The sequence below is a fragment of the Hylobates moloch genome, unplaced genomic scaffold (genome assembly GCF_009828535.3).
Source record: "Hylobates moloch isolate HMO894 unplaced genomic scaffold, HMol_V3 SCAFFOLD_9, whole genome shotgun sequence".
Taxonomy (NCBI): Eukaryota; Metazoa; Chordata; class Mammalia; order Primates; family Hylobatidae; genus Hylobates; species Hylobates moloch.
In genome coordinates this window covers 14,226,445-14,253,223 of record NW_026652284.1, presented here as the reverse complement: position 1 = coordinate 14,253,223, position 26,779 = coordinate 14,226,445, and the positions used below count along the sequence as shown (strand labels likewise).

Sequence of the window (26,779 nt, the reverse complement as noted above, 5' to 3'; positions counted from 1 at the left end):
GGTCAGAAGTTCGAGACCAGCCTGGCCAACGTGGTGAATCTCCGTCTCTACTAAAAATACCAAAAAATTAGCCAGGCGTGGTGGCTCATGCCCGTAGTCCCAGCTACTCCAGAGGCTGAGGCATGAGAATGGCTTGAACCCGGGAGGCAGAGGTTACAGTGAGCCAAGATCGCTCCACTGCACTCCAGCCTGGGCGACAGAGCGAGTGAGATTCCGTCTCAAAAAACAAACAAACAACAACAACAAAACAGGCAAAGGTAGCCTTGCTGTGTGCTAAGTGGTAGGTTAGACAGAGTGCAGGGGCTGAGGGAGCCCAAGAACAGCAGGATCCCTTGGCTATGCTTGGTGAGGGTGAGTGAGGGAGGGCTTCCTGGAGGAAGTGGCATTTAAGCAGAGACCTGTCATCTGGAATATTGGACAAGGAAGTTTGAGAAGCACAGAATAATAAGCAAAGCCATGAAACACATATCATTCATTCATTCAGCTCCTCAAGCAGCATGTACTGAGCCCTCTCTCTGCAAGACTCAGGGGCTCCCCACGCCAGGCAAACCATCCCCCCAACCCCAACCCCGCCCCGGCCCACCCAACCTGAGTGCCTCCTTGAGGGCCTTCAGCTCCCGGTCTTTCTTTTCTACCAGGCTGCTCATCTGGGTCATCTTCTCCTTGAGCACACTCAGCTCCTTGCTCTGCTGCTGGACCAGCACCATGTTCCGCTCCAGTTCTATCTTCTGCTTCTCGTTTAGCTCCCCTGGGAGTGACAGGAGGGCCGGTAAGGGCGTCTCTGCCTCCCAGGTTCAAGTGATTCTCCTGCCTCAGCCTCTTGTGTAGGTGGGATTACAGGCGTGTGCCACCACACCTGGCTAATTTTTGTATTTTTAGTAGAGAGAGGGTTTCACCATGTCGGCCAGGCTGGTCTCACACTCCTGACCTCAGGTGATCCACCCGCCTCAGTCTCCCAAAGTGCAGGGACTACAGGTGTAAGGTAGCTACTATTAGCATCCTTACTTCACGGATGCAGAAACTGAGGCTCAAAGAGGTAAGGGACTTACCTGAGGTCATGCAACTAAGAGCGAGCAGACATAGAATTGGGCCCAACATCTCCCGAGAACCGGGCATTGTAGCCTCTACCCCACACTTTCTCACACCTTATTACCAAAAAACTCAGCCATAAATGTCTTGGGGTATTAACAGGAACAGCTACAGGGAGCAAATACCCTATAGGGTTTGGGATGGGGACAAGATAAGAGCATTCTTTTCCCTTCCTCCACTTCCCCAGGCTTAGTTCCATCTTCCAGCTCCTGCCTGTTTATGCCCTTTGGCTTGAGGGAGAGTAGAGATGGGAAAGAGAGGCTGCTATCAGATGCAAGAAGGAGGGAGGCAGAACTAAAAGCACAGAGATAAGGAGGAACAAAGCAGGAATATGAAGGCAGCATTGTTTGTGTCTGTCCAGAGCAGCACAGAACTCAGTTATTTTGCCCCTACTCTAGGGGCCACTGATGTCCATGTCAACCCTAGGAAGAAGGCGTGTTCTCTCTACTTGGCACCTGAGGAAGAAATGGCCTGGAGAGGCCCCCTTGCCCTAGGTCCCAAAGCTAGTGAGTGCTGGGGCTTGTGCAAACTGGCCTGGCGCAGGGAGACCCCAGGATTGCCCTCCAAGCCTTTGCTTCCAGAAGCAAATCTGTGCTAAAGGAAAATTATCCCTGAAGAAGAAAGTTGCATTTCAGTGCAGAGGTCCAAAGTCCTCTGGAGAATGTACTCTGCACCCCTTGGCATTGAGTCAGGGACTCAGTGGGGGGTGGGAATCAGGGACATATCCAGGATACGGCTTTTGCTGACCCTGAGTTACAGGTGCTGGGACAGCACAGAGAAGCAGGATTTTTCATGCCAAGGTTTTCAACTCTTTTTTTTTTTTGAGACAGAGTCTCGCTTTGTCGCTCAGGCTGGAGTGCAGTGGCGCGATCTCAGCTCACTGCAATCTTCACCTCCTGGGTTCAAGCAATCCTCTGCCTCAGCCTCATGAGTAGCTGGGATTACAGGTGCCACCACCACACCCGACTAACTTTTGTATTTTTAGTAGAGGTGAGTTTTCACCATCTTGGCCAGGCTAGTATTGAACTCCTGACCTTGTGATCCAACTACCTTGGCCTCCCAAAGTGCTGGGATTACAGGCGTGAGCCACTGCACCCGCCCGTCTCTTAAGCCTCATCTCCTTCCTTTCTCGAGTGGGTCAGGAGGTCAAGAGACACCGGAAATTGTTCAAACCTCTCAAATCCGACATTCTGCTGTGGGCTTCGGTAAGGTCTTTCCTTAACTTCATGATGACTTCCTGCTGAAACAGAATTTCCTTCTGAGCAGCCAATAAGTCATCTCTGAAATTCACAAAAACAGGTGAAGTCAGTTCAGCTCAAACTCCATGTTATCTCCTGAGTGTCAGGAAGGGGCCAAGTACAAATGCAAAGAGATTCTCAATAATGGTCCATGCGACGCCAGTCCCAGCAAAGGATGAGGACAGTCTTCAAAAACTCTAAAAGAAAAATGACTTTTTTCTTGCACCTCGTTTAAGAAAATACATTGAGGCCAGGCACCGGGCATGTGCCTGTAATCCCAGCACTTTGGGAGGCCAAGGCTGGAGGATCACTTGAGCTCGGGAGTTCAAGACCAGCCTGGGCTACATAAGTCAGAACCCCGTCTCTACAAAAAAAAAAAAAATTAGCCAGGCATAGTGGTGTGTGGCTATTGTCCTAGCTACTCGGGAGGCTGAGGTGGAAAGATTGCTTGAGTATAGGAGTTGAAGGCTGCACTCCAACCTGGGTGGCAGAGCAAGACCCCATCTCTAAGAAAAAAAAAAGAAAGAAAGAAAAAAGAAAATCCACTGAGATAGAACACAGGATCTGGCTGAGTTGAGTCTGCAGCTCAAACATGCCTTGCATGAGACTGATACTCACTATCCACCATCACGAATTGATGTGCCTGTGGACTTCTGATGGTGGAGGGACAGGGGAAGACTATTTTCGGGAGGTTCAGGGATTCTTTGGGGACAGGGAAGAAAAAAGAGAGGAAGACAATGTGGCTTTGTTCTCTCAGCAGCCCCTTTGAATTCCTGGTGGAGAGAGGCGGGGCCAGATGTGAATGAATGTTGTTCTTCAGGGAGCCATGGAAGTGTGGCCTTGGGGCCCAGGCAACAGGGGGACAGTGATGGTGACAGGACAGCTTCCCCTCCCACACCCCTGGAGGGCAGCACACCTTTGGCACCCTGAGACTCAGGATGGTTGATGGAAGGGTGGTTGCGCCCAGTGGAAGGGTGAAGGGTGCCCAGCAGGAACGGCAGGGGAGGTGCCTTGGTGGGGATTTGACTGGAAGAACACAGGGTGCATGTCTCAGCAAGTTGAGAAACTGCAGCCTGGCGGAGATAGGTCATGTGTGTGCTGCAGGGAGTGGGTCTTGCCCTTTTGGAAGGGGGTTAGGAGCCTTAGTCTTTGGGCAGGTATTAATGTCACTTCATTTGAATTCACAGGCCTTTGAAATCCAGGCTCTTCTTATAAAGACTTTATTTTTTATTTATTTTTATTTTTTGAGACGGAGTCTTGCTCTGTGGCCCAGGCTGGAGTGCAGTGGTGTGATCTCGGCTCACTGCAAACTCTACCTCCCAGGTTCAAGTGATTCTCCTGCCTCAGCCTCCCAAGTAGCTGAGACTACAGGCATCTGCCACTATGCCTGGCTAATTTTTGCATTTTTAGTAGAGATGGGGGTTTCACCATGTTGGCCAGGCTGGTCTCGAACTCCTGACCTCAGGTGATCCACCTGCCTTGGCCACCTAAAGTGCTGGGATTACAGGCATGAGCCACCATGCCTGGCCTTATACAGACTTTAGAAGGTACTGTGTTTATTATGAATTAAAGTAAAACACTGGCAGGTTGCATGTCAAACAAACAAAAAGACTGGTGATCATCAGAATGAAAATAACTACATATATATGGTATATTCTGTGTGTGCGTGCATGCGTGTCTGTCCACGAGTGTATCCTTGGCTGCAACCACAAATCTTCCAACTTGAGGGTAAAATCTTAGAACTCAAGCACGTTCACATGCCAAGGAAGTGGACCAGAGCAGAGCTGGGTGGTGCTGACTCTTCTCCAAGTCATGGGCACCACTGTTTCTAGGGTTTAAACAGGAGAAGGAGTCAGGAACTTTTCACAATGAGGAAGCTGAGTATCCTTGTCTTTTTAGGGTAAAAATCCTGTGACATTAGACTTCGGTCACTAGGATTTGGTGCAATGGTCAGGCAGGTGGTTCTCCTCTTGGAGGAGCTTCTGAATCCCACCGCTGCGTCCCATCGTCGCCATCTTCTTTACGTGCTGCTTTCTGGATCTTTCCCATTCATACGTTTGTTTCTCTGAAAACTGTCAGTTCTTTGAGGGTAGACTTCTTTATAGACTCACTGGCTTTCAGGGTCAGGAGAGTTGAAATCATTTATTTAAGGTCATTTAGCCGACCCCTTAACGTCTTACCCTTTACAAGACCCCACCCCACCAAGTGGTCTCCACTATTTGAAATCTCTGTCTGCTTAATAACACCTATGAATGGGCTTGCCTCTAGCTGATCCTGGGGAAAACTAGCTAATAACAATATTAGCTAGACTTCCCAAGCACTAGGCATGTACAGCCTTACTTCAGAAACGTGGAAGCTAAGGCTCAGTGAGGTGGCGTGACTTGCCCAGGGTCACACAGCTGGAAAGTGTCGAGTTGGAATCTGCTATGTTTTGAATGTTCGTCCCCTCCAAATCTCAAGTTGAAACTTAACTCCCAATGTGGCAGTATTGAGAGGTGGGGCCTTTATAAAGCTATTGGGTCACGAAGGTACAATTATGGATTAATAGATTTGTGGACTACTGGGTTAGTGGATTAATGGGTTATCATGGTAGTGAGACTGTGGATTTATAAAAAGAGGCAGAGAGACCTGAGTTAGCACACTCAGCCCCCAGACATGTGATGCCCTGCACCACTCCCAGACTCTGCAGAGAGTCCCCAGCAGCAAGAAGGCCCTCACCAGATGCAACCCCTCAACCTGGGACTTCTCAGTCTCCATAACTGTAAGAAATAAATCTCTTTTCTTTATAAATTACCCAGTTTTGGGTATTCTGTTATAACTAGCAGAAAACAGTCTGAGGATCTGAATGTAGATCTACTTAAATCTTTCCACGACACCGCCCTGCCTTGCTGAAGGAATGGGGAAGTGGAAGCAGCACTGGGAAGGCAGCAGGCCCGGCTCCTTGTTTGGCTTCTGACATTGTGGCCCAGGTAGGGGCTGGTTGCCTGTTTGCCCCCACCCAGGTGGTGCCGGTGAGAATGCCTGGCGCTCACACACCCGCGGGTACTCACATCAGATGTTCGCACGCCATGTCTTTGGCACTGTTCTCTGTCATGGGAGCCACCAGAGGGTCTTGCGGCCTTTCCTCCTTTTGGGCTGTATCAGAGGGACACGTGAACGTTGTGAGAGGAAACTGTCCTTCCCCTTTGCTTACAAGCACACCTGTGTCTTTCACAACTTACAAACCCTGCCTCCACCTGCAGCCCTCTCCACCTTGTGAGAGACCAGCACGTGTGCCGTGTCACAGGCTGGGGGCTCTCCCCAAGTGTGTGGCCATGCAATCTTCCCAGCTACTCTAGAAGGCAGGGGCCATCAAATCCACTTACAGACAGGGAAAGGGGTACCAGAGTGATGGAAGCTGCCGGCGACCCGCTTGGCTAAGCTGCTGAGCAGTGCGGTTTCAGCCCCTGGTCCCACTGCCCGCCTGTCTCTCTTGGAAGAAGAATCTGTGTTTAGCGCCTTCTTCTCCTCACCTCCCATATACACCTCAGTGCACCGCCTCTAGTGTCCCGTCTCACTACTCAGTCACATGTTCACTCACTTGTTTATCCCTTCAACAAACATTTGTGGAGTGCACACTGGTCTAAGTACGGGGGTGACAAAAATGCAGTCACCCTTCAGGTCCCAGCTCAATCTCAAACATCCTCCCTCTGACCTGGACGTCACCCTTCAGGTCCCAGCTCAATCTCTCTTTTTTCTTTTTTTTGAGACAGAGTCTTGCTTTGTTGCTAGGCTGGAGTGCAATGGCGCGATCTCGGCTGACTGCAACCTCCGCCTCCTGGGTTCAAGCGATTCTCCTGTCTCAGCTGCCCGAGTAGCTGGACTACAGGAGTGTGCCCCCATGCCCGGCTATTTAGTAGAGACGGGGTTTCACCATGTTGGCCAGGATGGTCTCGATTTCTTGGCCTCATGATCCGCCGGCCTCGGCCTCCCAAAGTGCTGGGATTACAGGCGTGAGCCACTGACCCAGCCCCCAGCTCAATCTCAAACACCCTCCCTCTGACCTGGACTCTGGGTTGGGAAACTGAACCCCACTCTTCGTCCTTGTCATGGTGCCCTGTTCATCCTGGATCACCTGTCAGGGCAATAATTTTGTTACTACGGGGACAAAAACTGGTTTGTCCATCACTGGATCCTGAGTGCCTGCATGAGAATGGAACATAACAGAAGCTCCACTGAGAGAGCTGAATGAGTGAATGAATGAGGTAAGTCCTGACGGCCTGCCAACTTGCTGGGGACTAGAGCCATGTTTCTTAACCAGGAGTGAGTTTGCCTCTAGGGGACATTGGGCAATGTCTGGAGATACTTTTGGTTGTCACAACTGGGGTAGGGGTGCCACTGGCAGCTGGTGGGTAGAGGACAGGGAGGCTGCTAACACCCGATAGTGCCCAGGACAGTCCCATCCATGAAAAAATGATGCTGCTCCAAATGTCAACAGGGCTGAGGCTGGGATACCCTGGCCTGAGTCCTCTACTTCCAGGACTTTCCTCAAGAGCTTACAATAATACAACTTACCTTGGCCATTTGGGGCAAATAAGTGCTCACAAGTCTGAGTTCTTTTCTCAGCCTCTTTAGGGTTAATTTTTTAAGGGATAAATCCTGGCTGGTAATGAGTGCATTAGTGAAGATGCAAAAGGCCGATGGCAGAGAGAAGCCTTTGAAAGGCCCCTGCACGAGATGTTTTCATGTGGAAAAGATGATTCCACTTCGTGCTGCTCTCGATGGCCCTGACAGCCCCGGTAGCCTGTGTGTCTCGCCGGCTCACTGGATAGGCACAAAGGATGTCCCAACTCATTGCCATGACTTCTGCTGAACCTGGGCCTCGGAGGGCTTCTGACACCATTGTGTAACAAGAACAAAAGGGGGCCTCAGAGAATGAATGAGCTTTCGAATGAGGCACGGCCTTTTTCTTAGCCATCAGCCTGTTGGGACCCAGCAGACAATCAGAACCTGCCCCGAACACTAAGATTTCCTTGGCCTCCCTTCGGACCTACCTGGGTCGTTGTCCTTCAATGTTGCAATCTCGCCTTCTATTTTTTTATGGTGCTGAGTGACTTTCTGGAGTTTCTCTTCGAGGCTCACAATTGTCTGGGAGTGCTGTTTGATTTGCTCCTTATATTCCATGACCTCTTCTTCAAACCCGTGTCTCTGTGATTCCTGCTCATCCTGGAGGGCCTTTACCATCTTCTGCTGCAGGATTAGCCGCTCTTCCACCATGATCTGGGAAACAGAGCGTCACTCAGTGTGGTCTTGGGAGCTGGGTATGACGACAACAGTAATATGCCCCCTGGGCACACACACATGTGCTAAACTGGGCCCCACCCCAGGGCCTTAGCATGTGCAGTTCCCTCTGCCCTGTACACTTCTTCCCCAGCTCCTTGCATGGCCAACTCCTTCTTGACTCAGGGCTCAGCTCCAGCATCACCTCCTCTGAGAGGCCCTCCCTGACTACCTATCAGGAGCAGCCCCAGACACTTTCTGTTCCAGCATCTGTTGCATTGTCCCTGAAGCCTTTAATTTTGTTTGTTTCTCATGCCCACTATAATATAAACTTCTTTTTTTTTGTTGTTGTTGTTTGTTTGTTTTGAGACAGAGTCTTGCTCTGTCACCCACATTAGAGTGCAGTGGCATTATCTATCTTGGCTCACTGCAACCTCTGCCTCCTGGGTTCAAGTGATTCTCCTGCCTCAGCCTCCTGAGTAGCTGGAACTACAGGCGTGCGCCACCACATTCGGCTAATTTTTGTATTTTTTTTTTCTTGAGTCTCGCTCTGTCGCCCAGGCTGGAGTGCAGTGGCGTGATCTCGGCTCACTGCAACCTCTGCCTCCAGGTTCATGCCATTCTCCTGCCTCAGCCTCCTGAATAGCTGGGACTACAGATGACCGCCACCATGCCCGGCTGTTTTTTTGCGTTTTTAGTAGAGACGGGGTTTCACCGTGTTAGCCAGGATGGTCTTGATCTCCTGACCTTGTGATCTGCCCGTCTCAGCCTCCCAATAATTTTTGTATTTTTTTTTTTTTAGTGGAGATAGGGTTTCGCCATGTTGCCAGGCTGGTCTCAAATTCTTGACCTCAGATGATCCACCCACCTTGGCCTCCCAAAGTACTGAGATTACAGGTGTGAGCCACTGTGCCCAGCCAGAATTTGCATTTCTTAAAAACAAAAAATTACTAATGACCCCCTAATGGCAAATCCACTGCTTTCCCACGCCCACTCCCTCCTGAGGCTCCCCTTGGCATTTCCATCCCAGCACCTCCTCCTCACTGCCTGCCTTTTGCTCCAACCTCACCCTATCCTGCCCCCTATTCTCAGGTGACGTGCTGCGCCTCGGCTTCTGATCTCCCCATGACAGGTACATTCTTTGCCCGAGACACTCACACATGCCTGCCCTTCCAAGGACCCTGCCTAGGAGGCTGCCTTCCAGATTAGGCTCTTGTCTTGCTTTCTCTCCCAAAACTATTGTGCACCCAAATCTCGGTGGCTTTTGAACTTTGATGCCCTATCCTCGCCTTCCTCCTCTTGTCTTCTCTTCTCCAAAAGAGGGTCGCTCCAAGAGAACCCCCCACCATGACCCCAGACCTCCATACTCTCATCCTTACGTCGTCCCTATGCCATCAGGTCCCCAGGCGCCCTCGCCTGAAGCATGCACTCTCCTTTGGCATTGTCCTCTCCTTGGCGCTCATGTCCTGCCAGCAGTTATCAAGTCCTGCCATCGTAACTCTCTCCAGAGACTCCCTCCCTCCCACGCCTCCCCCAGCTCCCGCCAAAGTCAGGTCCTTATGATTCTGGTCTACACCACGTGCCACACCCAGAGCTGTTCTCTCCAACGCCACACCCTCGTGAAATTTATTTTGTGCTCTTCTGGGAGATTCACCTTCATGACTTCCTTGCCCAGAAACCTGTCGGTTGAACGTGTGGATGACAGAGTGAATGCACATCGAGCCCTAATTGTGGAGGGCCTCGAATGCCGAGCCTACGCTTTCATGCGTTGTCTTAAAGCCTGTGGAATTGTCATTCATCACTCAATCCTGAGGCTCTCCAGGTGTTCTGATCCTGTGAGGACCCTGCATTACAACATCTCAGAACACCCTGCAGAGAGGGCATCCTAGCTCTGTGCACGTTTCGTTCTAAACCAACGCTTCTCATTAGGGGGCCATTAAGGGACACTTGGCAATGTCTGAAGACATTTTTGGTGATCACGACTGCGGGGAGAGGGCTCCTGGCATCCGGTGGGTAGAGAACAGGGGTGGTGCTAAATATCCTAAGATGCTCAGGACAGCCCCTAACAGGAAAGAGCTACTTGGCCCAGAACATCGGCAGTGCTGAGGCCGAGAAGCCCCGGTTTAAACCACACATTCTCGTGGCACTGTAATCTTCCACTGAGAGAAAAATTCTCCCATTCCCGGAAGGCACCGACTTACCATTTTTGTCTTGGTAGTTTCCAGTTCGGCTATTGTTTCACTTAATTTCAAGGCGAGGCGCTCTGCTTTTAGACTTTCAGTTGCCTTTATTTTCTGAGTCTCTTCAACCATGGCTAGTGCGTCACTTAATTTATTATTTAAAACGTCCTCTTTTTGCTCTTTTAATTCTAATTCCTAGACAAAAAAACAAGTAGCAAAATAATAGACATTCAGGAATACATATTTACCCAGCCCCCTTATCCCCCACCTTCAGGAACTGGGTAAAGTCTATTCTCTAATTATTCTGTTGATTCTTTTAAACCACAGAGTCCATGCCTTCTCTGGAAGGTTCCAATTATGATAGAACTCGTCTTTATATTCAGCAGACATCTGTCTCCTTGTGATTTCTGGTCTCTGAGCTCAGTTCTGTCACCTGGAGCTCATTGAGTGCGTTTTATTTCTCTTTTATGAGACAGCCCTTTAAATATTTGAGGAGGGCTGTCATGTCTGTCTCTAAATCTGTTCTCCAAGATGAATGTGCCGCATCCCTTCTCTCCTTCACTGCAACACCTGCCTCCAGGACACCACCCTTTCCTCCAGGGCTCCAGCGGCCCTGTCCTGGGCATCTCTTATCCCTCCTCCTGGAACCCATTCTTTTTTTTTTTTTTTTGAGATGGAGTCTAGGAGTCTCGCATTGTCACCTGGGCTGGAGTGCAATGGTGCTGTCTCAGCTCACTGCAACCTCCCGGGTTTAAGCGTTTCACCTGCTTCAGCCTCCCAAGTAGCTGGGACTATAGGCACCCGCCACCACACCCAGCTAATTTTTGTATTTTTAGTAGAGATGAAGTTTCACCATGTTGGCCAGGCTGGTCTCGCTCTCTTGACCTCGTAATCTGCCTGCCTCGGCCTCCCAAATTCTGGGATTACAGGTGTGTGCCACCGCGCCTGGCCCCATTCTTTCAATCTTTCATAGTCAACATTCTATTCTCTTTGAGTCCCTCCTGCAATAATGTGAAGTGTGGGCTTCTTGAGTGGCACTGTGCTGGGCATCTTATGAACATAATTTAATCCAATTTAAAATATATTCGAAGTACTGGGCATTCTTAAACTCTGTTGGTGGAGGTGCAAACTGCTGTGACCTTTCTAGACACTCACTCAGGAATGCGTATTATGAGCCTGAAAATGTGCACGTCCTGTGACTCAGCAATTCCACTTTAGGGAATTTTTCCTAAGGACGTAAAGACTGATGCACAGGGTGGGTCAGCCGAGCATCTACTGCACTAGTGAAGACTAAGAAACCACCCCAGGGGAGAAGAAAAGAAATCGGCTTCCATCCAGCACAGTGCAAACCCAGGCCATGGAAGACTGTTCGATGACGTTGAGACATTCTACGCAACATGAAATCATTCAATTTTTTTTTTTTTTTTTGAGATGGAGTCTCGCTCTGTTGCCTGGGCTGGAGTGCAGAGGCACAATCTCAGCTCACTGAAACCTCCACCACCCGGGTTCAAGTGATTCTCCTGCCTCAGCCTCCTGAGTAGCTGGGATTACAGGCACCCACCACCACGCCCGGCTAATTTTTGTATTTTTAGCAGAGATGCGGTTTTGCCATGTTGGCCAGGCTGGTCTTGAACTCCTGACCTCAGGTGATCTTCCCACCTTGACCTCCCAAAGTGCTGGGATTACAGGCGTGAGTCACTGTGCCTGGCCAAAATCATTCAAACTTAAAGCAGTTGAAACCTTAAATTATTTTGAGACTCGAGAGGAATGTGGCTGTGTGGCCTGGGTCACGTAGCACGCACCTGCAACTTCTGTTCTTTTATGTAAATGAGTGGGAAAGCCCTGGCCGCGCCAGAGATGACTCCTTCAGATGATCACTCCTCATCCTGGAATAGCAAAGCAATTTTCCCAGGAATGTAGCAAGCTGTAACCAATCAAAGGGCTATAACTGCATGTGCTGACCTTGTGTGGAAGACATTGCGATCTTGTTAACTGCCTATCAAAGTGAAACTTTCATCTCCCTGCTTTGGAACACTGACTCATTCTTTTGAAGTCTGTTTTCTGGGTTGCCATCCTCAAGCTTTGAGCTCGAATAAACTCTATACTTAGAGAATCTCATTATTTAAGGTTGACACATCGTATGGTAAATATCAAAAATAGCATCCGAAGCAGTGTGCACAGTGTCACAGTGTAAATCACTAACTTGGTCATAAATCGGTATTTATCAATGTCGATGCTGAGGCTCAACACAAAGGCAGTCTGGAAGGAATCACGTCAAAATGTCGATAGTGGCAACTGTGCTCAGTGGACTCTCTGTTAGTTATTATTTTCTTTGGAGTGATTTTCTGTTTTTTGTTTGTTTGTTTGTTTTTTTCAAGTTTTCTAGAACGACAGGTTTTTTTTTTTATAATCAGGAAAGAAAACACTTTTTTTTGAATAAATTAAATCCCTACACCGTTTTCATCGTGTTATTCCTGCAAGCCTCACCTGGGAGTTGCTGCGTCCTCTGTGTACCTCCGCTTAACTCCGTCTGATCCTTTTTCAGGGTCTTAACCTCACTGTTACTGTTGGGATATTCCACAGAGGACCTCATGCAGACCTGGCCTATGGAGGTGCTCACTGGGAAAACTAGCAGGCATCCCACGGAGTAGCTTGTCACGTACAGCTCAGCGACGCACCCCAGGTGTCCCAAATAATCCACAACAAACTGCAATTGTTTCTTTGAAGAGCTGTGAAGGTGCCCTGCTTACGAGCAGATCATGCAGCCTACCATCTTTGCTCCCCGGCAGCTACTCAGCAGCTTGTCCAAGGATAGGAGAACAAAGTTCACTGGTCCCATGCGTCTGAAATTCCTTTCCTCTCTGCTCTCTCCCTTTCCTGTTTTGCCTACTTAGATGAAATCAATCTTTGATTGCTCTTCCGAGTGTACAGATAAAATAATGTGCAAACAAGCAACTCTCTGCCTGACTGTACTCATATTTCCTTGGATTTTCCTGGTAAATGGTGACTCCCTGGGCTGGGTCCTGTTCCTGCTTGTCTAGGGTAATGTCACCTGTCTACTTTGAGGGATGCCATAAGACCCCACTTTTTTTTTTGAGAAGGAGTCTCACTCTATTGCCCAGGGTGGAGTGCAATGGCGTGATCTTGACTCATTATAACCTCTGCCTCCCAGGTTCAAGTGATTCTCCTGCCTCAGCCTCCCAAGTAGCTGGGATTACAGGCACGTGCCACCATGCCTGGCTAATTTTTGTATTTTTAGTAGAGACGGGGTTTCACCATGTTGGTCAGGCTGGGCTTGAACTCCTGACTTCAGGTGATCTACCCGCCTTGGCCTCCCAAAGTGCTGGGATTACAGGTGTGAGCCACTACTCCCGGACAAGACTCTACCTTTTGGTGTCACTGTTCTAAGGATATTGTTGAGAAGGTTGCTTGTTGCAGAATCCTCTAAGTAATGACCCTTAGGAGAGATTCTCTCTGGCCTAGTATCAAGAATGGTCATATTTCCACGAGCAGTTGGTCCATTTTTGTCTAGTAAATTGTACAACCAGCTGGGCCTTCCCTTGCACTGTAATTGCTACACTAAAAATTGTGACTCATTCATTGATTTCATGATATACTTTTTTTTTTTCATTAGTCTCATTCTGGATCCCTTTTATGTCCCATCTTACCTACTTTTAAAACTTTAACCTGTCCTTTTTGCCTACCCATAGTGTATTTCATGGAGGATCCATGACACATCATTTGGGGGACATGGCTGCTTGGGAGGAGACTGCTTTTCTCGGGCTCTCCCACAGCCTGCAGCATGTGCCTCCCTGCAGGGGTCCTCTGTGACCGTGACGGCCCTGGGCTGACAAGTCCTGCATCACTTCACCCAACTCTTGTCTGCCTTCTCCGGACACATGCCAGTTACTCAAGGCCCCTCTTAAAGACTGGTGTCCAGGGCTGATGTGCAATCCAGATGTGCCTTCCTGACTATTCTCCCTAGAGCAGCATTGTTTAAAGTGCATCAGCGCTGCTTGGGCTGCTTATGAAATGTGCAGCTTCCTGAGTCTGTCCTCCACCCAGGGGGTCAGAATTTCTTGGGGTGAGGTTCAAGAAACAGGCATTTAAAATAAATTCCCCAGAGATTCGAATGCATGCTAATGTTTGCAAAACTTTCTTTGAAGAAAATGATCCAAGGTTGATGTGAATAGAGACCTTTTTAGTCCTAGCTGGTCCTGAAAATCCTGTGAAGTCATAGTCACCTATATTTAAATTTAACCCATTATTGCCAGGTTGCATGTTTATCAACTGCTTTGACTTTCACATGTTGGTCATTGTGTGTGTGTTTTGTACTGCTGGGACCCAGGAGAAGTGAATTATGCCCTATTGCTTATGAGGTACCCAAGACAGGGTCAGGTGCGAAATCCACTTCTATTCCTACTGTGTTTACAATTCTCAGTGATAACAGTAAATGCATTTTGATTATGAAGGCGATGACAATTATGATGACAAACTCTGCTGGGAAAACTGATACCAGCCTAATCAGAAATCCAGGTATCCGTACCCTAACATCCCTCTCTCTTTTTTTTTTTTTGAGATGGAGTCTTGCACTGTCACCCAGGCTGGAGTGCAATGGCGCAGTCTCGGCTCACTGCAACCTCCGCCTCCCGGGTTCAAGCGATTCTCCTGCCTCAGCCTCCTGAGTAGCTGGGACTACAGGCAGGTGCCACCACGCCCAGCTAATTGTTGCGTTTTTTGTAGAGATGGGGTTTCACCATGTTGGTCAGCCTGGTCTCGAACTCTTGACCTCAGGTGATCTGCCCACCTCGGCCTCCCAAAATGCTGGGATTACATGTGTGAGCCACCGTGCCCAGCCAACATCTTCTCTCTTAAGCCAGGCAGCTGAGCCAACACAAAGCTGAAGTGCAGTAGAGAGGGAGGGGTGAGGATTTAGTGCTGGGGAGTCAGACAGTCCAGGCTTCAGACCCTGTCCCTCCACTTCCCAGCCATGAGTTCGCCATGCTAACACGGGCAGCTGACACATACATGTGGAGTGCTGAGTGCTGGGTGCCTCTCCATGTGTTCTGTGTGTATAGCAGCAGTCATGTCTCACAACAACTCAAGGAGATTGATCTGTGTGTATTGAGTGTATTTCATAAGGGGGGAAACTAAGGCACAGAGATGGTAAGGTACTAGCCTGAAGTCCCACAGCCAGGGATGGGGAGAGGTAGGATTTGAACCCAGAACCTGGCTCTAGAGCACTGCCCTTCGCTATGCTGGGCCCCTCTTGTCTCCCCCTCCCTGCGGCTCATACCTCTTTCTGCCTGGTTAAGTGATTCTCCAGGTCTTGCACCTTTTTCTTTTCCTTCTCCATGGCCTCCTTTGCTTTGCGTTTCTCGTAGGCGATGTTGCCGTCTGAGATCTGGAAGTCAATGAAAGTGGTTTGAGGGCCTGTGCCCTCAAAGGAAATGACACCGAAAAGGGAAACCAGGACGAGTCACCGTGGAAGCCACCAAGACAGGGTTGGGGAGAAAGATCTCAAGGAACAAAGCACCCACTGGGGACAGAGGTGAGAACCGTGGCATGGCCACCATGGTGAGAACCCGGGAGCCATATCTTAGTCATGTGTGTAAAGGAGAGAGTGAGTCATCATTCAAGACTTCAGGGCTGGTGTTCAGGAAGTGACATGCTGGTGAGTGGTTGGGTCCTGGTGTTTGGCACTGAGTTACTGAATAAACTGGCATGTGCTGGCACCGATGCTGGCCTTTGTTGGAACTACTTGGCTCTTTGGGAGGTGGGGCAGGAGAGACAGTGCTGGGGAGGTGCCTTCTGTCCCTGCAGACCCATGCCAATGACTCCAAAGGAGGACCCAGGCAGCCACTTGCAGTCTACAAAGGCATGGGTTTTCAAAATTCTTGTCTAGGTCAGTTTGGAGCTGAGAACACAAACGCCACAGACCTGGTGATGGGGAGGGAACTGGAGGCCCAGACTCACCTGTACATGCCCTGGGAGGTAAACAGCTAGGGAAAAACTCTATCTGCATCTGTTGAAACTCTTGCAATTATACACCTCCCCCTCCACCAACATAAAGTTCACAAGAAAAGGATTTTAAATGTATGTGTATATGTACAACAAAAGACCAGAGGGGTATGTACTGAAATGTAAGTGACGGTTTTTTAGGGGAAATTGGGATTATAGAAACTTTTATTTTGTTCTTTTCACAGGTCTATATCTTCTAAATTTTCTTTAATGCACAGGTATTATTGGCAAAAAGAAAAACGAAAATCTTTACAGGGCATGCAGTGATAGGAGATGGGAACATCCTAATTCAAGGGACAGTATGAGACTCGAGGTGTGTGTGGCCCTCGAGGAAAGACAATGTTCCCGGTTTTAACATCACGTGCGTGGCACCCACCCACCCCACCCAGCTCTGCACATCCAACTCCCAGGCCCCCGCCTCGACCACATCTCCCAGTGCAGACCTGGCTTTTTCTCACTGTTGAGTCTTTGCTTAAGACGGTCCAATCTTTGCCCTGGAGGGCTAAGTCCTGCCTGTCCTACAAGGCCACCCACACTCTTCTGCATGCCCTGTGATGAGGGCTCTTTCCCTTCTCTTACTACGCACCGCTTGGTGCGTTACAAATGAAAATACTCACAATGACCCTGTGCATAGAACATACTAGTGCATCCAATCTGCAAACCCCCAGAGAGCATCTATCTGATTATCCCTGTTTCACAAGAAAGGAAACGCAGGCTGTAACCGAGGCAGTATAAAGACAAGCAGTGTTCCAAGGTCACACCACGAGGAAGGAGTGTTGCAGGCTTAGATGCCAGTGCCCTTGCCTTAACCACTCAGCCTCTGGGCCCTGATTGAAACCCTGCCCACGTGGAGGCAGGAGACTTTTTAAAAAAAATTTTTTATTTTAATTTTAATTTTTTTTGAGACAGTCTCACTCTGACACCCAAGCTGGAGTACAGTGGCGTGCTCTCGGCTCTCTGCAACCTCCACCTCCCAGGTTCAAGTGATTCTCCTGCCTCAGCCTCCCGAGCAGCTGGGACTACAGGTGTGCACCACCAGGCCCAGCTAATTTTTGTATTTCTAGTAGAGATGGGGTTTCACCATGTTGGCCAGGCTGGTCTTGAACTCCCAACCTCAAGTGATCTGCCTGCCTTGGCCTCCCAAAGTGCTGGGATTACAGGCGTGAGCCATCGTGCCCAGCAAGATGTGTTTATATGTTCATACCCAGGCTGGCACAGAGCCCAAGACACTGCCTGGCTGTAGCCTGAGCTTCAGGACCCCACCCCTGGCGCATATGTATAAGGGAGGCTCTGGGGGCAGTGGTGACCAGAGTTTGGGTCCCACCCCTTAGGATGTCTGTGCTCCCTCTGCCTACCTGGACTCTGACCTCACTTCCCTCATGGGCTTGGCATTGTCCCACTGCCAAGGGCTTCGTTTAAGGCTGTGCAGCCCCCACCCTGCTGTGCCCACTCAACTGCCCACCCCACCTGGACTCTGACCTCACCAGGGCAGGTACATCCCAAGCCATGAATATGCTGACTCCTCATATGACACCTCTAGGGCGGTTCTGCCACCACACCCACATGGCAGATGACGGCACGGAGAGGGCAAGAGGCATGCCCAGGGTCACACAGCCTGTTAGGGCAGAGCTGAGATTTGAGCCCAGAATGAACCCTTTAGCCCATCAAGCTCTGCGGTTCTTTCCCTGCCTCCCCCACCTGTTTTCTTCCCCTGCGCCCTGGTGCCTCCCATCTTGGGCCAGCTTTGGTTTCATTCCTCACCCAGTCTCCCCCATCTACCTCCTGGCGAGCTCAGGTCCTGACCTTCACACCTGTGCCACTTTATCCAGTGGTCCTCTCTGCCCCCAGGCTCCTTTTCCCTTCCAGTTCTCACTGGAATGTCACTTCCTGAGCGGTCCTGCCCCTGGGCACTCTCTAGCCTGCTTCTCGGCTTTGGTTTTGTGGCCCTGGAGCCACCCCTGCTTCTGCAGGCTGTCTGTCTCCCCTGTGCTAGGATGGAAGCTCTGGCAGCCTGGCCCTGGTCTGCCTTGCTCACTGCGGTGTCCGTGGCACCCAGAACCGGGCCTGGCCCACGATGGGTGGATGAATGAAACTGAAGTCAGTGGGTGGATAAATGAATATTTATGGGCGGATGAATGAAACTGAATTGAACCATTCACTGAGCCATCAGCTCTGTTTCTGGAAGTTCTGTGGGGGCCAGCACGTGTGTGTCTGTGCCACCTCTGTCCCCGAAGCCCAGCTCATGGAGATGCCATGTGGGTCCCTGAGTGACCTCCTCCTGGCCCCCTGGCTTTTACTTCCAGGGTGTGACCCAGGCGTCCGGGCTGACCTGAGGGCCTGCCTTTCATGCTGCTCGGGGCAGGTGTGTGTTGTGGGCCGGGTCCCTAGGTTGGTGGCGTTGGGGTGGATGGATGTGGATGTCTCCAGCTCTGACCCCTCCTTTCCTCCCTGGTATCAGTCTGTCCTGGGATGCCCACCTTCTCGTCCATTCCAGAAGGCACTGATCCCTGGGGCTTATCTGATATGACAACCACATGCACTTACTATGCACCTACCTGTGCCATCTCTCTTTGTACTCTTTGTGCTTTTACTCCTCAGCCAGTCCAGGGAGGGCCTGCTCTGGAGTCCATGACACCAGGAGGAGGCCAGGCCAGGGGCAGTGCCTTCTCTCTTGGCCATGCCAGGTGTGGCATACATGCCTCTCTACTGGGAGGACGATGCTCGCTAAGCCCCTGACCCTGGCTGAAACCCAGTGTTCTCTCCTGGGAGGATCCCTCTTTCCTAGGTAGCTGAACCAGAGAGCAGAAAAAACTTCCCGAGGGCCCTCTAGGATGCAGGGTGTAGTCCTATGTACTTGACACCTGAGAGCATCTAATCCGATGAGGTAGGGACTGTTAGCATTCCCATTTCACAGATAAGGAAACTGAGGGATGGGGAGGTGGCCATCTGCTGGAGGTCACACTGCCAGTAAACGGCAGATCTTGGCCACTTCAAAGGGAGGCGGGGCTCTGATATCTGCCCGATTTCCCACCGTACTCTCCCAGGGATCTGGCTTTGTAGCTCTTTCCAGAGGATTCTTTCCTGCTGCTGCTCATACCTCCTTCTGTTGGGTTAAGTGGTTCTCCAGATCCTGAACTTTTCTCTTTTCTGACTCCAAGGCTTCCTTTGCTTTTCTTTTTTCATGGGCTATGCTGCTCTCCAAAACCTGAAAATCAACGACCAGTGCTCTTGGTGGCCTGCACATTTAGGCGGGAAATTGCTAGTAATGATAATAATAATAATAATAATAGTAACAATAACAGCCAAAGTGTTGGGGCGGCTATTAGATACGCCTGGGCCCCTGGCCAGCCCTTCAGTCTCACAGCAACTTTGTTAGAGAAGTGCTGAGAGTGGCCCATTTTACAGATGAGGAAACCGAGGAGCAGGAAGTCAGAGAGGGCCCAGAGCCACACCCTTTGTCAGTGGTGAGGCCAGGATCTGAAGCCTGCGCAGAGGAAAGCATGGAGCCTGAATAAAGAACTCTCGACAGGGGACCCGGGAGCAGCGGTGGCGGCTTCCTATCACGAGGCCAGGCAGCCTCTCTGATCAAAAGAAGAGTCTCGTTAATAATGGAATTTCCATTATTGAAATAAGTCTCTTCAACAGAATCCGGTTTCAAGAGAAGGGCAGTATGTTGGATTAATGAGCCACGATATACCAATTTCTAGAACGGACAAGCAATGTTCTGGTAGGATGTAGGGAAGAAAGTGTGGCCAGTATTTAGTGGCCCTAATCAAGGAGTTTTGTCTGGGAAGTTACTTGCTGGTAAGCTATTCAACTAAACAGCTTAATGCAAATCACCAAAGGAAATACACTGCCAGCCTGTTTCCAGTCACCATGAGAAGGGCCACCTCTATTTTCCAATGGCTTGTCTTTCAAACACCAGATTCACTGTCAGGCATTTAGAACTTGGAACATGGTTTCCATTATAACCAGTGGTTAGGGCCCCAGATGAGCCTGTAAAAAGTGTTTAATCCAGAATATGGCTGAGATATTGTATACTTTGCAGTGAAAAGTAGTTGACAAAACTCCAACACTCTGCTGTCCCAACACCAGCCTTAAAGCAGAAGAAAAGTGACATCATAAGAATTTCACGCCAGGCGTGGTGGCTCACGCCTGTAATTCTAGCACTTTGGGAGGCCGAGGCGGGCAGATCACGAGGTCAGGAGATCGAGACCATCCTGGCTAACACGATGAAACCCCGTCTCTACTAAAAATACGAAAAAATTAGCCGGGCGTGTTGGCGGGTGCCTGTAGTCCCAGCTACTCGGGAGGCTGAGGCAGAAGAATGGTGTGAACCCGGGAGGCGGAGCTTGCAGTGAGCCGAGATCGCGCCACTGCACTTCAGCCTGGGGGAGAGAGCGAGACTCCGTCTCAAAAAAAAAAAAAAAAAAAAAAAAGAATTTCACATTTATTTGGATCCTTTGAAGTGGATTTCAGGGTAGGACATTTTCCTGTGAATTGTGAAAGAGACTTTGAGGCACTTCCTAGGGACTTAGGGTTGGCTCTGCTGTGTCTGACTCTCCGTCTACACTCGCCAGGCCTTTCTCTGGGCAGCTCCTCTGCGGCCAGGACAGGTGCTACTGGGAAGAGAGGCCTTGCCTGGCTCACACCCAGGCCCTACATGCTCAGTTGCTATGCTTCCAAGTTCACAACGGATAACGGGGATTAACTTTGAACACGACCTCAAGACCCAGAATCACATAGTGATTCTGTTGACCTTAAAAACCCTGATAATGTGGCAGAAGATCTAATGAAAAGAAAATCAGACCGGGCGCCGTGGCTCACGCCTGTAATCCCAACACTTTGGGAGGCCGAGGCAGGCAGATCACTTGAGGCCAGGAGTTCAAGAGCAGCCTGGCCAACATGGTGAAACCCCGCCTCTACTAGAAATACAAAAAATTAGCCAGGCATGGTGTGTGTACCTGCAGTCCCAGCTACTTAGGAAGGTGAGGCATGAGAATCGTTTGAACCTGGGAGGCAGAGGTTGCAGTGAGCCAAGATCGCGCCTCTGCACTCCAGCCTAGGAGACAGAAAAAAAGAAAATCAAATAGCCACTGGCAGTTGAATGGAGCCTGTGGCTGGGGCTGCTCTTTCAAGTTTCCCTGATAGGAAGCCACAGAGAAGTTCTGCCAGAAGTAGGCTGACATTTTAACAGACGCGGGGTGACCCAACCACAGATCCTCTGCAATGAAGCTTGAATTTTTCTCCTGAGCGCCGTGGCCTCAAAGTCTCTAAATTCAAAGATCTTCCCCAGGCCTTTGCTGTTGACATCTTGGGGCATTTGACTCAAGTGACTCTTTGGAGACCCTCCTCCTCATCCCCACCCCTGGAGAAATCACTTGGGGGCAAACCTCAGTGACGCTCTGTGAGGGCTGCAGGGCACAGCTGTGCCAGAGACTCCAAGGGAGAACCGACACGTAAGCTTCTCCCTGTCCTGGGTCAGATCAAATGGCACAGAGGTCTTTCTATTTCTCCTGCAGCAGTGGGTGGGCAAGGATATTACTCGAGGAGTCAGTGTTGATGAAAAGCAAATGCCCAAACAGAAGAGGGGGCACAAGTGGCAGCAGAGACAGTAGTAACAGCTGCCATTTACTCGGCAATAATTCTGCAGGCCAGGCCCTCCATTATACACTAGATCTGAGCCCACAGCCGCCCCTTTGAGAAGGGAGGTAGCGATAGGTCTGCTGCAGCCAGGAAGTAGCCCAGCTCGGATTTGAACTTGTGTCTCATCTGGCTGCAAAGTCTGCACTCCTCTGTGCTGTGTCAGGATTGAGGAATTCATGAAAGCAGATGTGAAAAAGGATCAGGGATCTGAGGGTGACCACAAGCTAAACATGAATCCACAAATGTGACAGAGCTTTCCCATAAGCTAGTTTGGATGCATTAACAGAAGTAGAACATCTTCAGTGAGGGAGGGAAGAGTCCTCCCCTAGGCTACCGCTGGAGAACAGTGGTTCTGGCCACCTCCCTTTAGGAAGAAAATGGGTGATGGGTGACAAACTCAAATGCCTACAAAGCCCAGACAGATACCGAAAATGACGTGGGCTGTGTTTAATGCAACAGGGAGTGGTGAGGACTGTGGCAAACTGCTGCTACCTGGTAAGGCTTCTAGTCCATTTCTGCTAAGTAGAAACAAGGGCTAGATGTTCTGACTTTTCGGGAGAGGATGGAAATCTGAACTTTTAAATAGATTTTATGAATTCAAAGTAAAATATTCTGTGGCCAAACATAACCTCCACAGGCCCTGTTTAGTCGCTGAGCTACCAGTCTGTGACTTCTGGAGAGCAGCACAGGCCACAGGAGGGGGCCAGGGCCAGGCTCCAGTCCTGTGAGGGACCTGAGGAACAAGGGCGCTTGGGCCTGGGGAGGAGCAGACGCAGGGTGCGGGCGCCTCTATTTTCACACATCTGAGTCATCGTTGGAAGAGGAAGTGGACGCGTCTTGTGCGAGCGCAGGGGAGGGCGGAGGACTGATACTCTTCTGGGGCCTAAGAGTTTGACCCAACTCAACCTAAACGGAAAACTTTCTGTCGGCCTGAGGCATCCAGGCTGGGACAGACTGTCCTGGGGTGGAGAACATTCCTCAGTGGTGGTGCTGAAGGCTGGAGGCTTTTAGGATGGAGGGCGGAGGTGGAGGGTCCACGCAGCCCTGAGGTCCCATGACTCTGTCATTCTCCCGTTTCTGTGCTTTGGAACACAGAAGACGCCCATGTCGCCATTCCTACTTGTCTCCCAAGCGCTCTCTCTCTCTACTGTGTTTTACACTGTTTACAATTTTTTCCCAACTGGTTGTCAAGGCTACAACTCCGGGGTTCCCTCCTTGAGTCTCCCACGCTTCCCGAAGAAGCTGAGCCCACCCAAATGCAAACTCCACGAGGAAGGCTCCACCACGCTCTCACCCCCATCATGGGCGCTATGAACTTACTTCCACATGGCCCTCAAGCCGAGTGGGGCTCAGCCGACTCTATCTCCCCGAGCGTACCTCCTTCTGGCGGGCCAAGCGTTTCTCCAGCTCTTGGACTCTTGTCTGCTCTTCCTCTAATGCTTCCTTCACTCTGTTCTTCTCCTGGGTAATGCTTTCCGCCAAAGCCTGAGTCAACGATCATTGTTTAATAGACATGGTTACTACGGCAGGAATTTGGACTCTGCCAGGCACCGCACAGGTTACCTCTTCCCTCCTGACTGCACCTCTCTGCAGGGACTGTGGGCAGCACAGCCCTGGAGCTCAGAGCTAGCAGGCCCAGACCAGAGCCCCAGATCCACCCTTCCCAGCTGCAGGGCCTTGATGTGGGCTCGAGCTGACTGTCTCCCTGAGCCACATACCTTCTTCTGCTGGGCCAGGAGGCTCTCCAGTTCTTGCATTCTCTTCCGTTCTTCCTCTAAAGTCTCTTTCGCTCTGTTTCTCTCTTGAGTAATGCACTCTTCCAAAGCCTGGAAACCAGTGACCATTGTTTAATAGACATGGTTACCATGGCAGGAATTTGGAAGCTGCCAGGCACTACATGTGCTACCTCTTCACTCCTCACTGCATTCCCCTGGGCAGGCTGTGGGCAGCACAGCCTAGGAGCTCAGAGCATGTGCTCTGGAGTCAGAAGACCCAGGGTAGAGCCCCAGGTTGATCCTTTCCAGCTGTAAGGCACTGGGGAAGTGAAGCTATCAGAGCCTCAGTTTCCCTGCCTGTACGATGGAGACAGTAATAGTCTTCCTGTGTTGGGTTGATGTGAGGGGTGGATGGGATGATGAACACGAAATGCTTGGCACAGTGATAACCATGCTTCCCACCTTGCAGAGGAGGAAACAGGCTTACATTCAGGAATCCACCCAGTTTACTAGTAAATCACAAGAGGAGGGATTCTAACTCTGACCCATTTGATTCTGAAGCTTGTGTTCTAAACCAGAGGTTAGCAAACTATGGCTTACAGACCAAATCTGGTCTGTTTTTGTAAATAAAGTTTTATTGGAACACTCTGTGCTTGCTGTGTATTGTCTATGGCTGCTGTTGCAGAAGAGCAGAGAGCATACGACCCGCAAAACTGAAAATATTTACTATCTGGCTCTTTATGGGACAATTTGGCCAATCCCTGATCTAACGCATTGGTGTGTGCACAAACCAAGGGATTGTTGTCAACAACTGGCAATAAGAAAAGAATGCTAGATTGATAAAGCAACATAGAATTTTTTTTTCCCTTTGAAACAAAGTCCTCAAACAAGTCAAGATTCATGAGAGGGAGGCTACTTAATGACCATGGACACATGTATTTTCGGAAAGGGCAGGTGACGGGAGTCAGAAGGTCTAAGGAAGGCTCATTTAGTCAGGACACTTGGCACTGAAGTCCAAGAGGTAACTTTCCAAGGAGTCCCCAGGGTCAAGTACATCAATCTGAGTGCCAGAGGAAGGGCGACCTTCGAGTGTCACAGTCTGTCTGTCAGGGACCTGATGTTGCTTCCTCCCTCTGCAAGGAGGGTGGGGTGCACCGAGGTTTGCAGGTTTAAAAGAGGGGCTGACGCCAGCTCTTAAAACACTCTGCCAGGCCAGTGTCGCCACGGGTGTCTAGGAAGACTAAGGCAAGCGCCCAACGCAGTGTTTAACATGGTGGGGCTGAAATATCAAACCCTGACAAGGGAAAAAGTCCATCCAAAATTAAAAAGAGAAAATAAGGCATCTGGAATGCCGATGTTAAAAGGAGAAGGTAATCAGAGAAGAAAAAAGGAAGTCGGTGGAGAGCTCTGTGAAGATTTTGAAGATTTCTAGGTACTTTTTGGTTTTATTTTCTTCTCTATGGAACGGTGCTGGCTTTTTCCATATCTAAGTGCCTTTCAAAATGTGCCCGTCTTGATTTATAGCTATCATTAATATGACCTTTATGCGGATTGCACATGATTTGGTCAGATGGCTCTTCTTTTTTAATCTTTTATTTCGCGAATGCAGAAAAGCAGAGAAAGAGGCAAAGAGAAGAGGGAGGAGGAGACTGATGTCTTGGGGTAACTGGACACACATGTGAGGATGGAGATAAAAGAAGGAGAGGTCTGGAGGGCAGGTGTGTGTGGTAGAGAAGGAGCTGGAGAAAGATGGAGAAGGCGGCAGGTCCAGTACTCTTCTGGGGAAGAGAGGAGATATCTGGGAAGAGTTGGGGTCCGGTGGATCTGGGGGGCCGCTGTCTTGAGGGGGCTGTGAGGAGGGGCAGCATGTACACGCTGCTCCACACCCACCCACAATAGTGGCTCACAACCGTGGCTGCACTTTGCGACCACCTGGGAGTGCTTAGAAATCCCACAGCAGGGGCCACACCCTCACCCCACTTAGATCAGAATGTGGGGAGTCGGCGGGGAGAGGTGCAAGGCATTAGTAATTTTTAATCTCCTAAATGACAAAAGTCATAAAGACAGTGAAATTCATGGGAGAGGTCCCTGAATATCAAAAAGGGCCAACCCTCAGGTATGGTGGATCGTGCCTGTAATCCCAGAACTTTTGGAGGCTGAGGTGGGAGGATCACTTGATGCCAGGAGTTTGAGACCAGCCTGGGCAACATAGAGAGAGACCCCATTTCTACAAAAAATAAAAATATTAGCTGGGTGTGGTGGTGTGTGCCTGTGGTCCCAGCTACTTGAGAGGCTGAGGTGGGAGGGTCACTTGAGCCCAGGAGTTCAAGACCAGCCTGGGCAACATAGCAAGATCCCATCTCTACAAAAAAAAGTAATAATTAGCTGGGTGTAGTGCCATATGCCTGTGGTCCCAGCTACTTGGGAGACTGAGGTGGGAGGACCACTGCAGCCTGGGAGTTCGAGGCTGCAGTGAGCCATGATCACACTATTGCACTCCAGCCTGGGCAACAGAGCAAGACCCTATCTTAAGAAAAAAAAGGGCCAACTCTAGGACAGTGATGAGAATCAGCTCATTAAATAATACAGTTTCCTGGCCCTCTCTAGATGTTCTGATTTAATGGGTCTGGGGTGGAGACCAAGATCTGTATTTTTAGCAAAGCATCTGGATGGTTCTTATCAGGAAACTTTGGGAAAACCTTCCTCCAAGACTTCACCCTAAGAAAATGTGGATCTGCAGACTGGTAGCGTCAGTACCATCTGGGAGCTTGTTGAAAATGTAGCGTCTCAGGCCTGCTGAGACAGAATCTGCATCTTAACCAGATCCCCGGACAATTCATGGGCACGTTCGAGTTTTAGAGATGCTGCTATCTTCTAACTGGCTTGGTTTCTAGAAAAGTCAGTAGCAATTTTGGCCATTTGTTTCCCCCGGTATGTATAAAGAGAAAGCAAAAGACTGAAATTTGTCATCTGAAGTTGATCTTGTGCACATTTAGAAACAGTCTGTCAGCTACAAACCAGGACCTGCGGCGATGACTCAGATCTCATAAAGCCGAAGGCAATAGATACACAAACAAGGCACTGTTTCCTGAAATTTCAATCATGCTGCCTTTTCAAGTTGATTTTGCTGTGAGTTTTAGAATTCAAACTTCATGTTAAATCCTCCCCAATTATTCACCCTGTTTAATTAGTTTCATAGCACCAAACAGAGTAGCTGAGATTTCTCTAAGTACATGCCCTCAATTTCCCATAGAAAAGGCCATTTCATCAGTTTCCAATAGTAAAGCAAATGGCAGGGACCACCTTACCTCCTTCTCTTCTGTCAGTTGCCTGATTTTGGCTTTGAGCTTCTCCTCTTGCTCTAGCCTCTCCACGTTCAGCTTCTCCTTCTCTGCCAGATGCTCCCGCAGCTTTTCTTGCAGTAAAGACTGCTGAGTTTCCTGAGAACTGTTGAACTTGATCTGAAACGCGAGAAAAGTAAACCGATGCTGATGGGGGACAGGCCTACCTAAAGAGTCTTTCCACATTTGTTTACCAATTGTTTACCTTTCTGGGGACAAAGGTTTACCCAGAAGTTTCTTAAAATCACAGAACACTACAGCATGCCGTGGTTAAGAATTCAGACTCTGGA

At 49.7% G+C, this 26,779-nt stretch overlaps 1 protein-coding gene across 12 annotated transcripts in view; it reads right to left on the bottom strand.

Moving 5' to 3' along the window:
• FHAD1 (forkhead associated phosphopeptide binding domain 1) overlaps nucleotides 1-26,779 on the bottom strand; it is a 156,646-nt gene that overhangs the window by 30,756 nt on the left and 99,111 nt on the right. For 9 of the 12 annotated variants that reach the window (XM_058444553.1, XM_058444550.1, XM_058444551.1 and 6 more), the window contains 10 exons: nucleotides 26,457-26,609; nucleotides 23,152-23,259; nucleotides 22,811-22,918; nucleotides 18,885-18,992; nucleotides 15,063-15,170; nucleotides 9,788-9,961; nucleotides 7,361-7,586; nucleotides 5,378-5,462; nucleotides 2,263-2,369; nucleotides 589-748 (listed from right to left, as the gene is read on the bottom strand). In XM_058444553.1, coding sequence (XP_058300536.1) covers nucleotides 589-748; nucleotides 2,263-2,369; nucleotides 5,378-5,462; nucleotides 7,361-7,586; nucleotides 9,788-9,961; nucleotides 15,063-15,170; nucleotides 18,885-18,992; nucleotides 22,811-22,918; nucleotides 23,152-23,259; nucleotides 26,457-26,609 — 1,337 coding nt within the window. Of the gene's footprint in view, nucleotides 1-588; nucleotides 749-2,262; nucleotides 2,370-5,377; nucleotides 5,463-7,360; nucleotides 7,587-9,787; nucleotides 9,962-15,062; nucleotides 15,171-18,884; nucleotides 18,993-22,810; nucleotides 22,919-23,151; nucleotides 23,260-26,451; nucleotides 26,610-26,779 lie in introns of all 12 variants that reach the window. The other 3 variants (XM_058444557.1, XM_058444559.1, XM_032759009.2) reach the window with 2 other exon arrangements.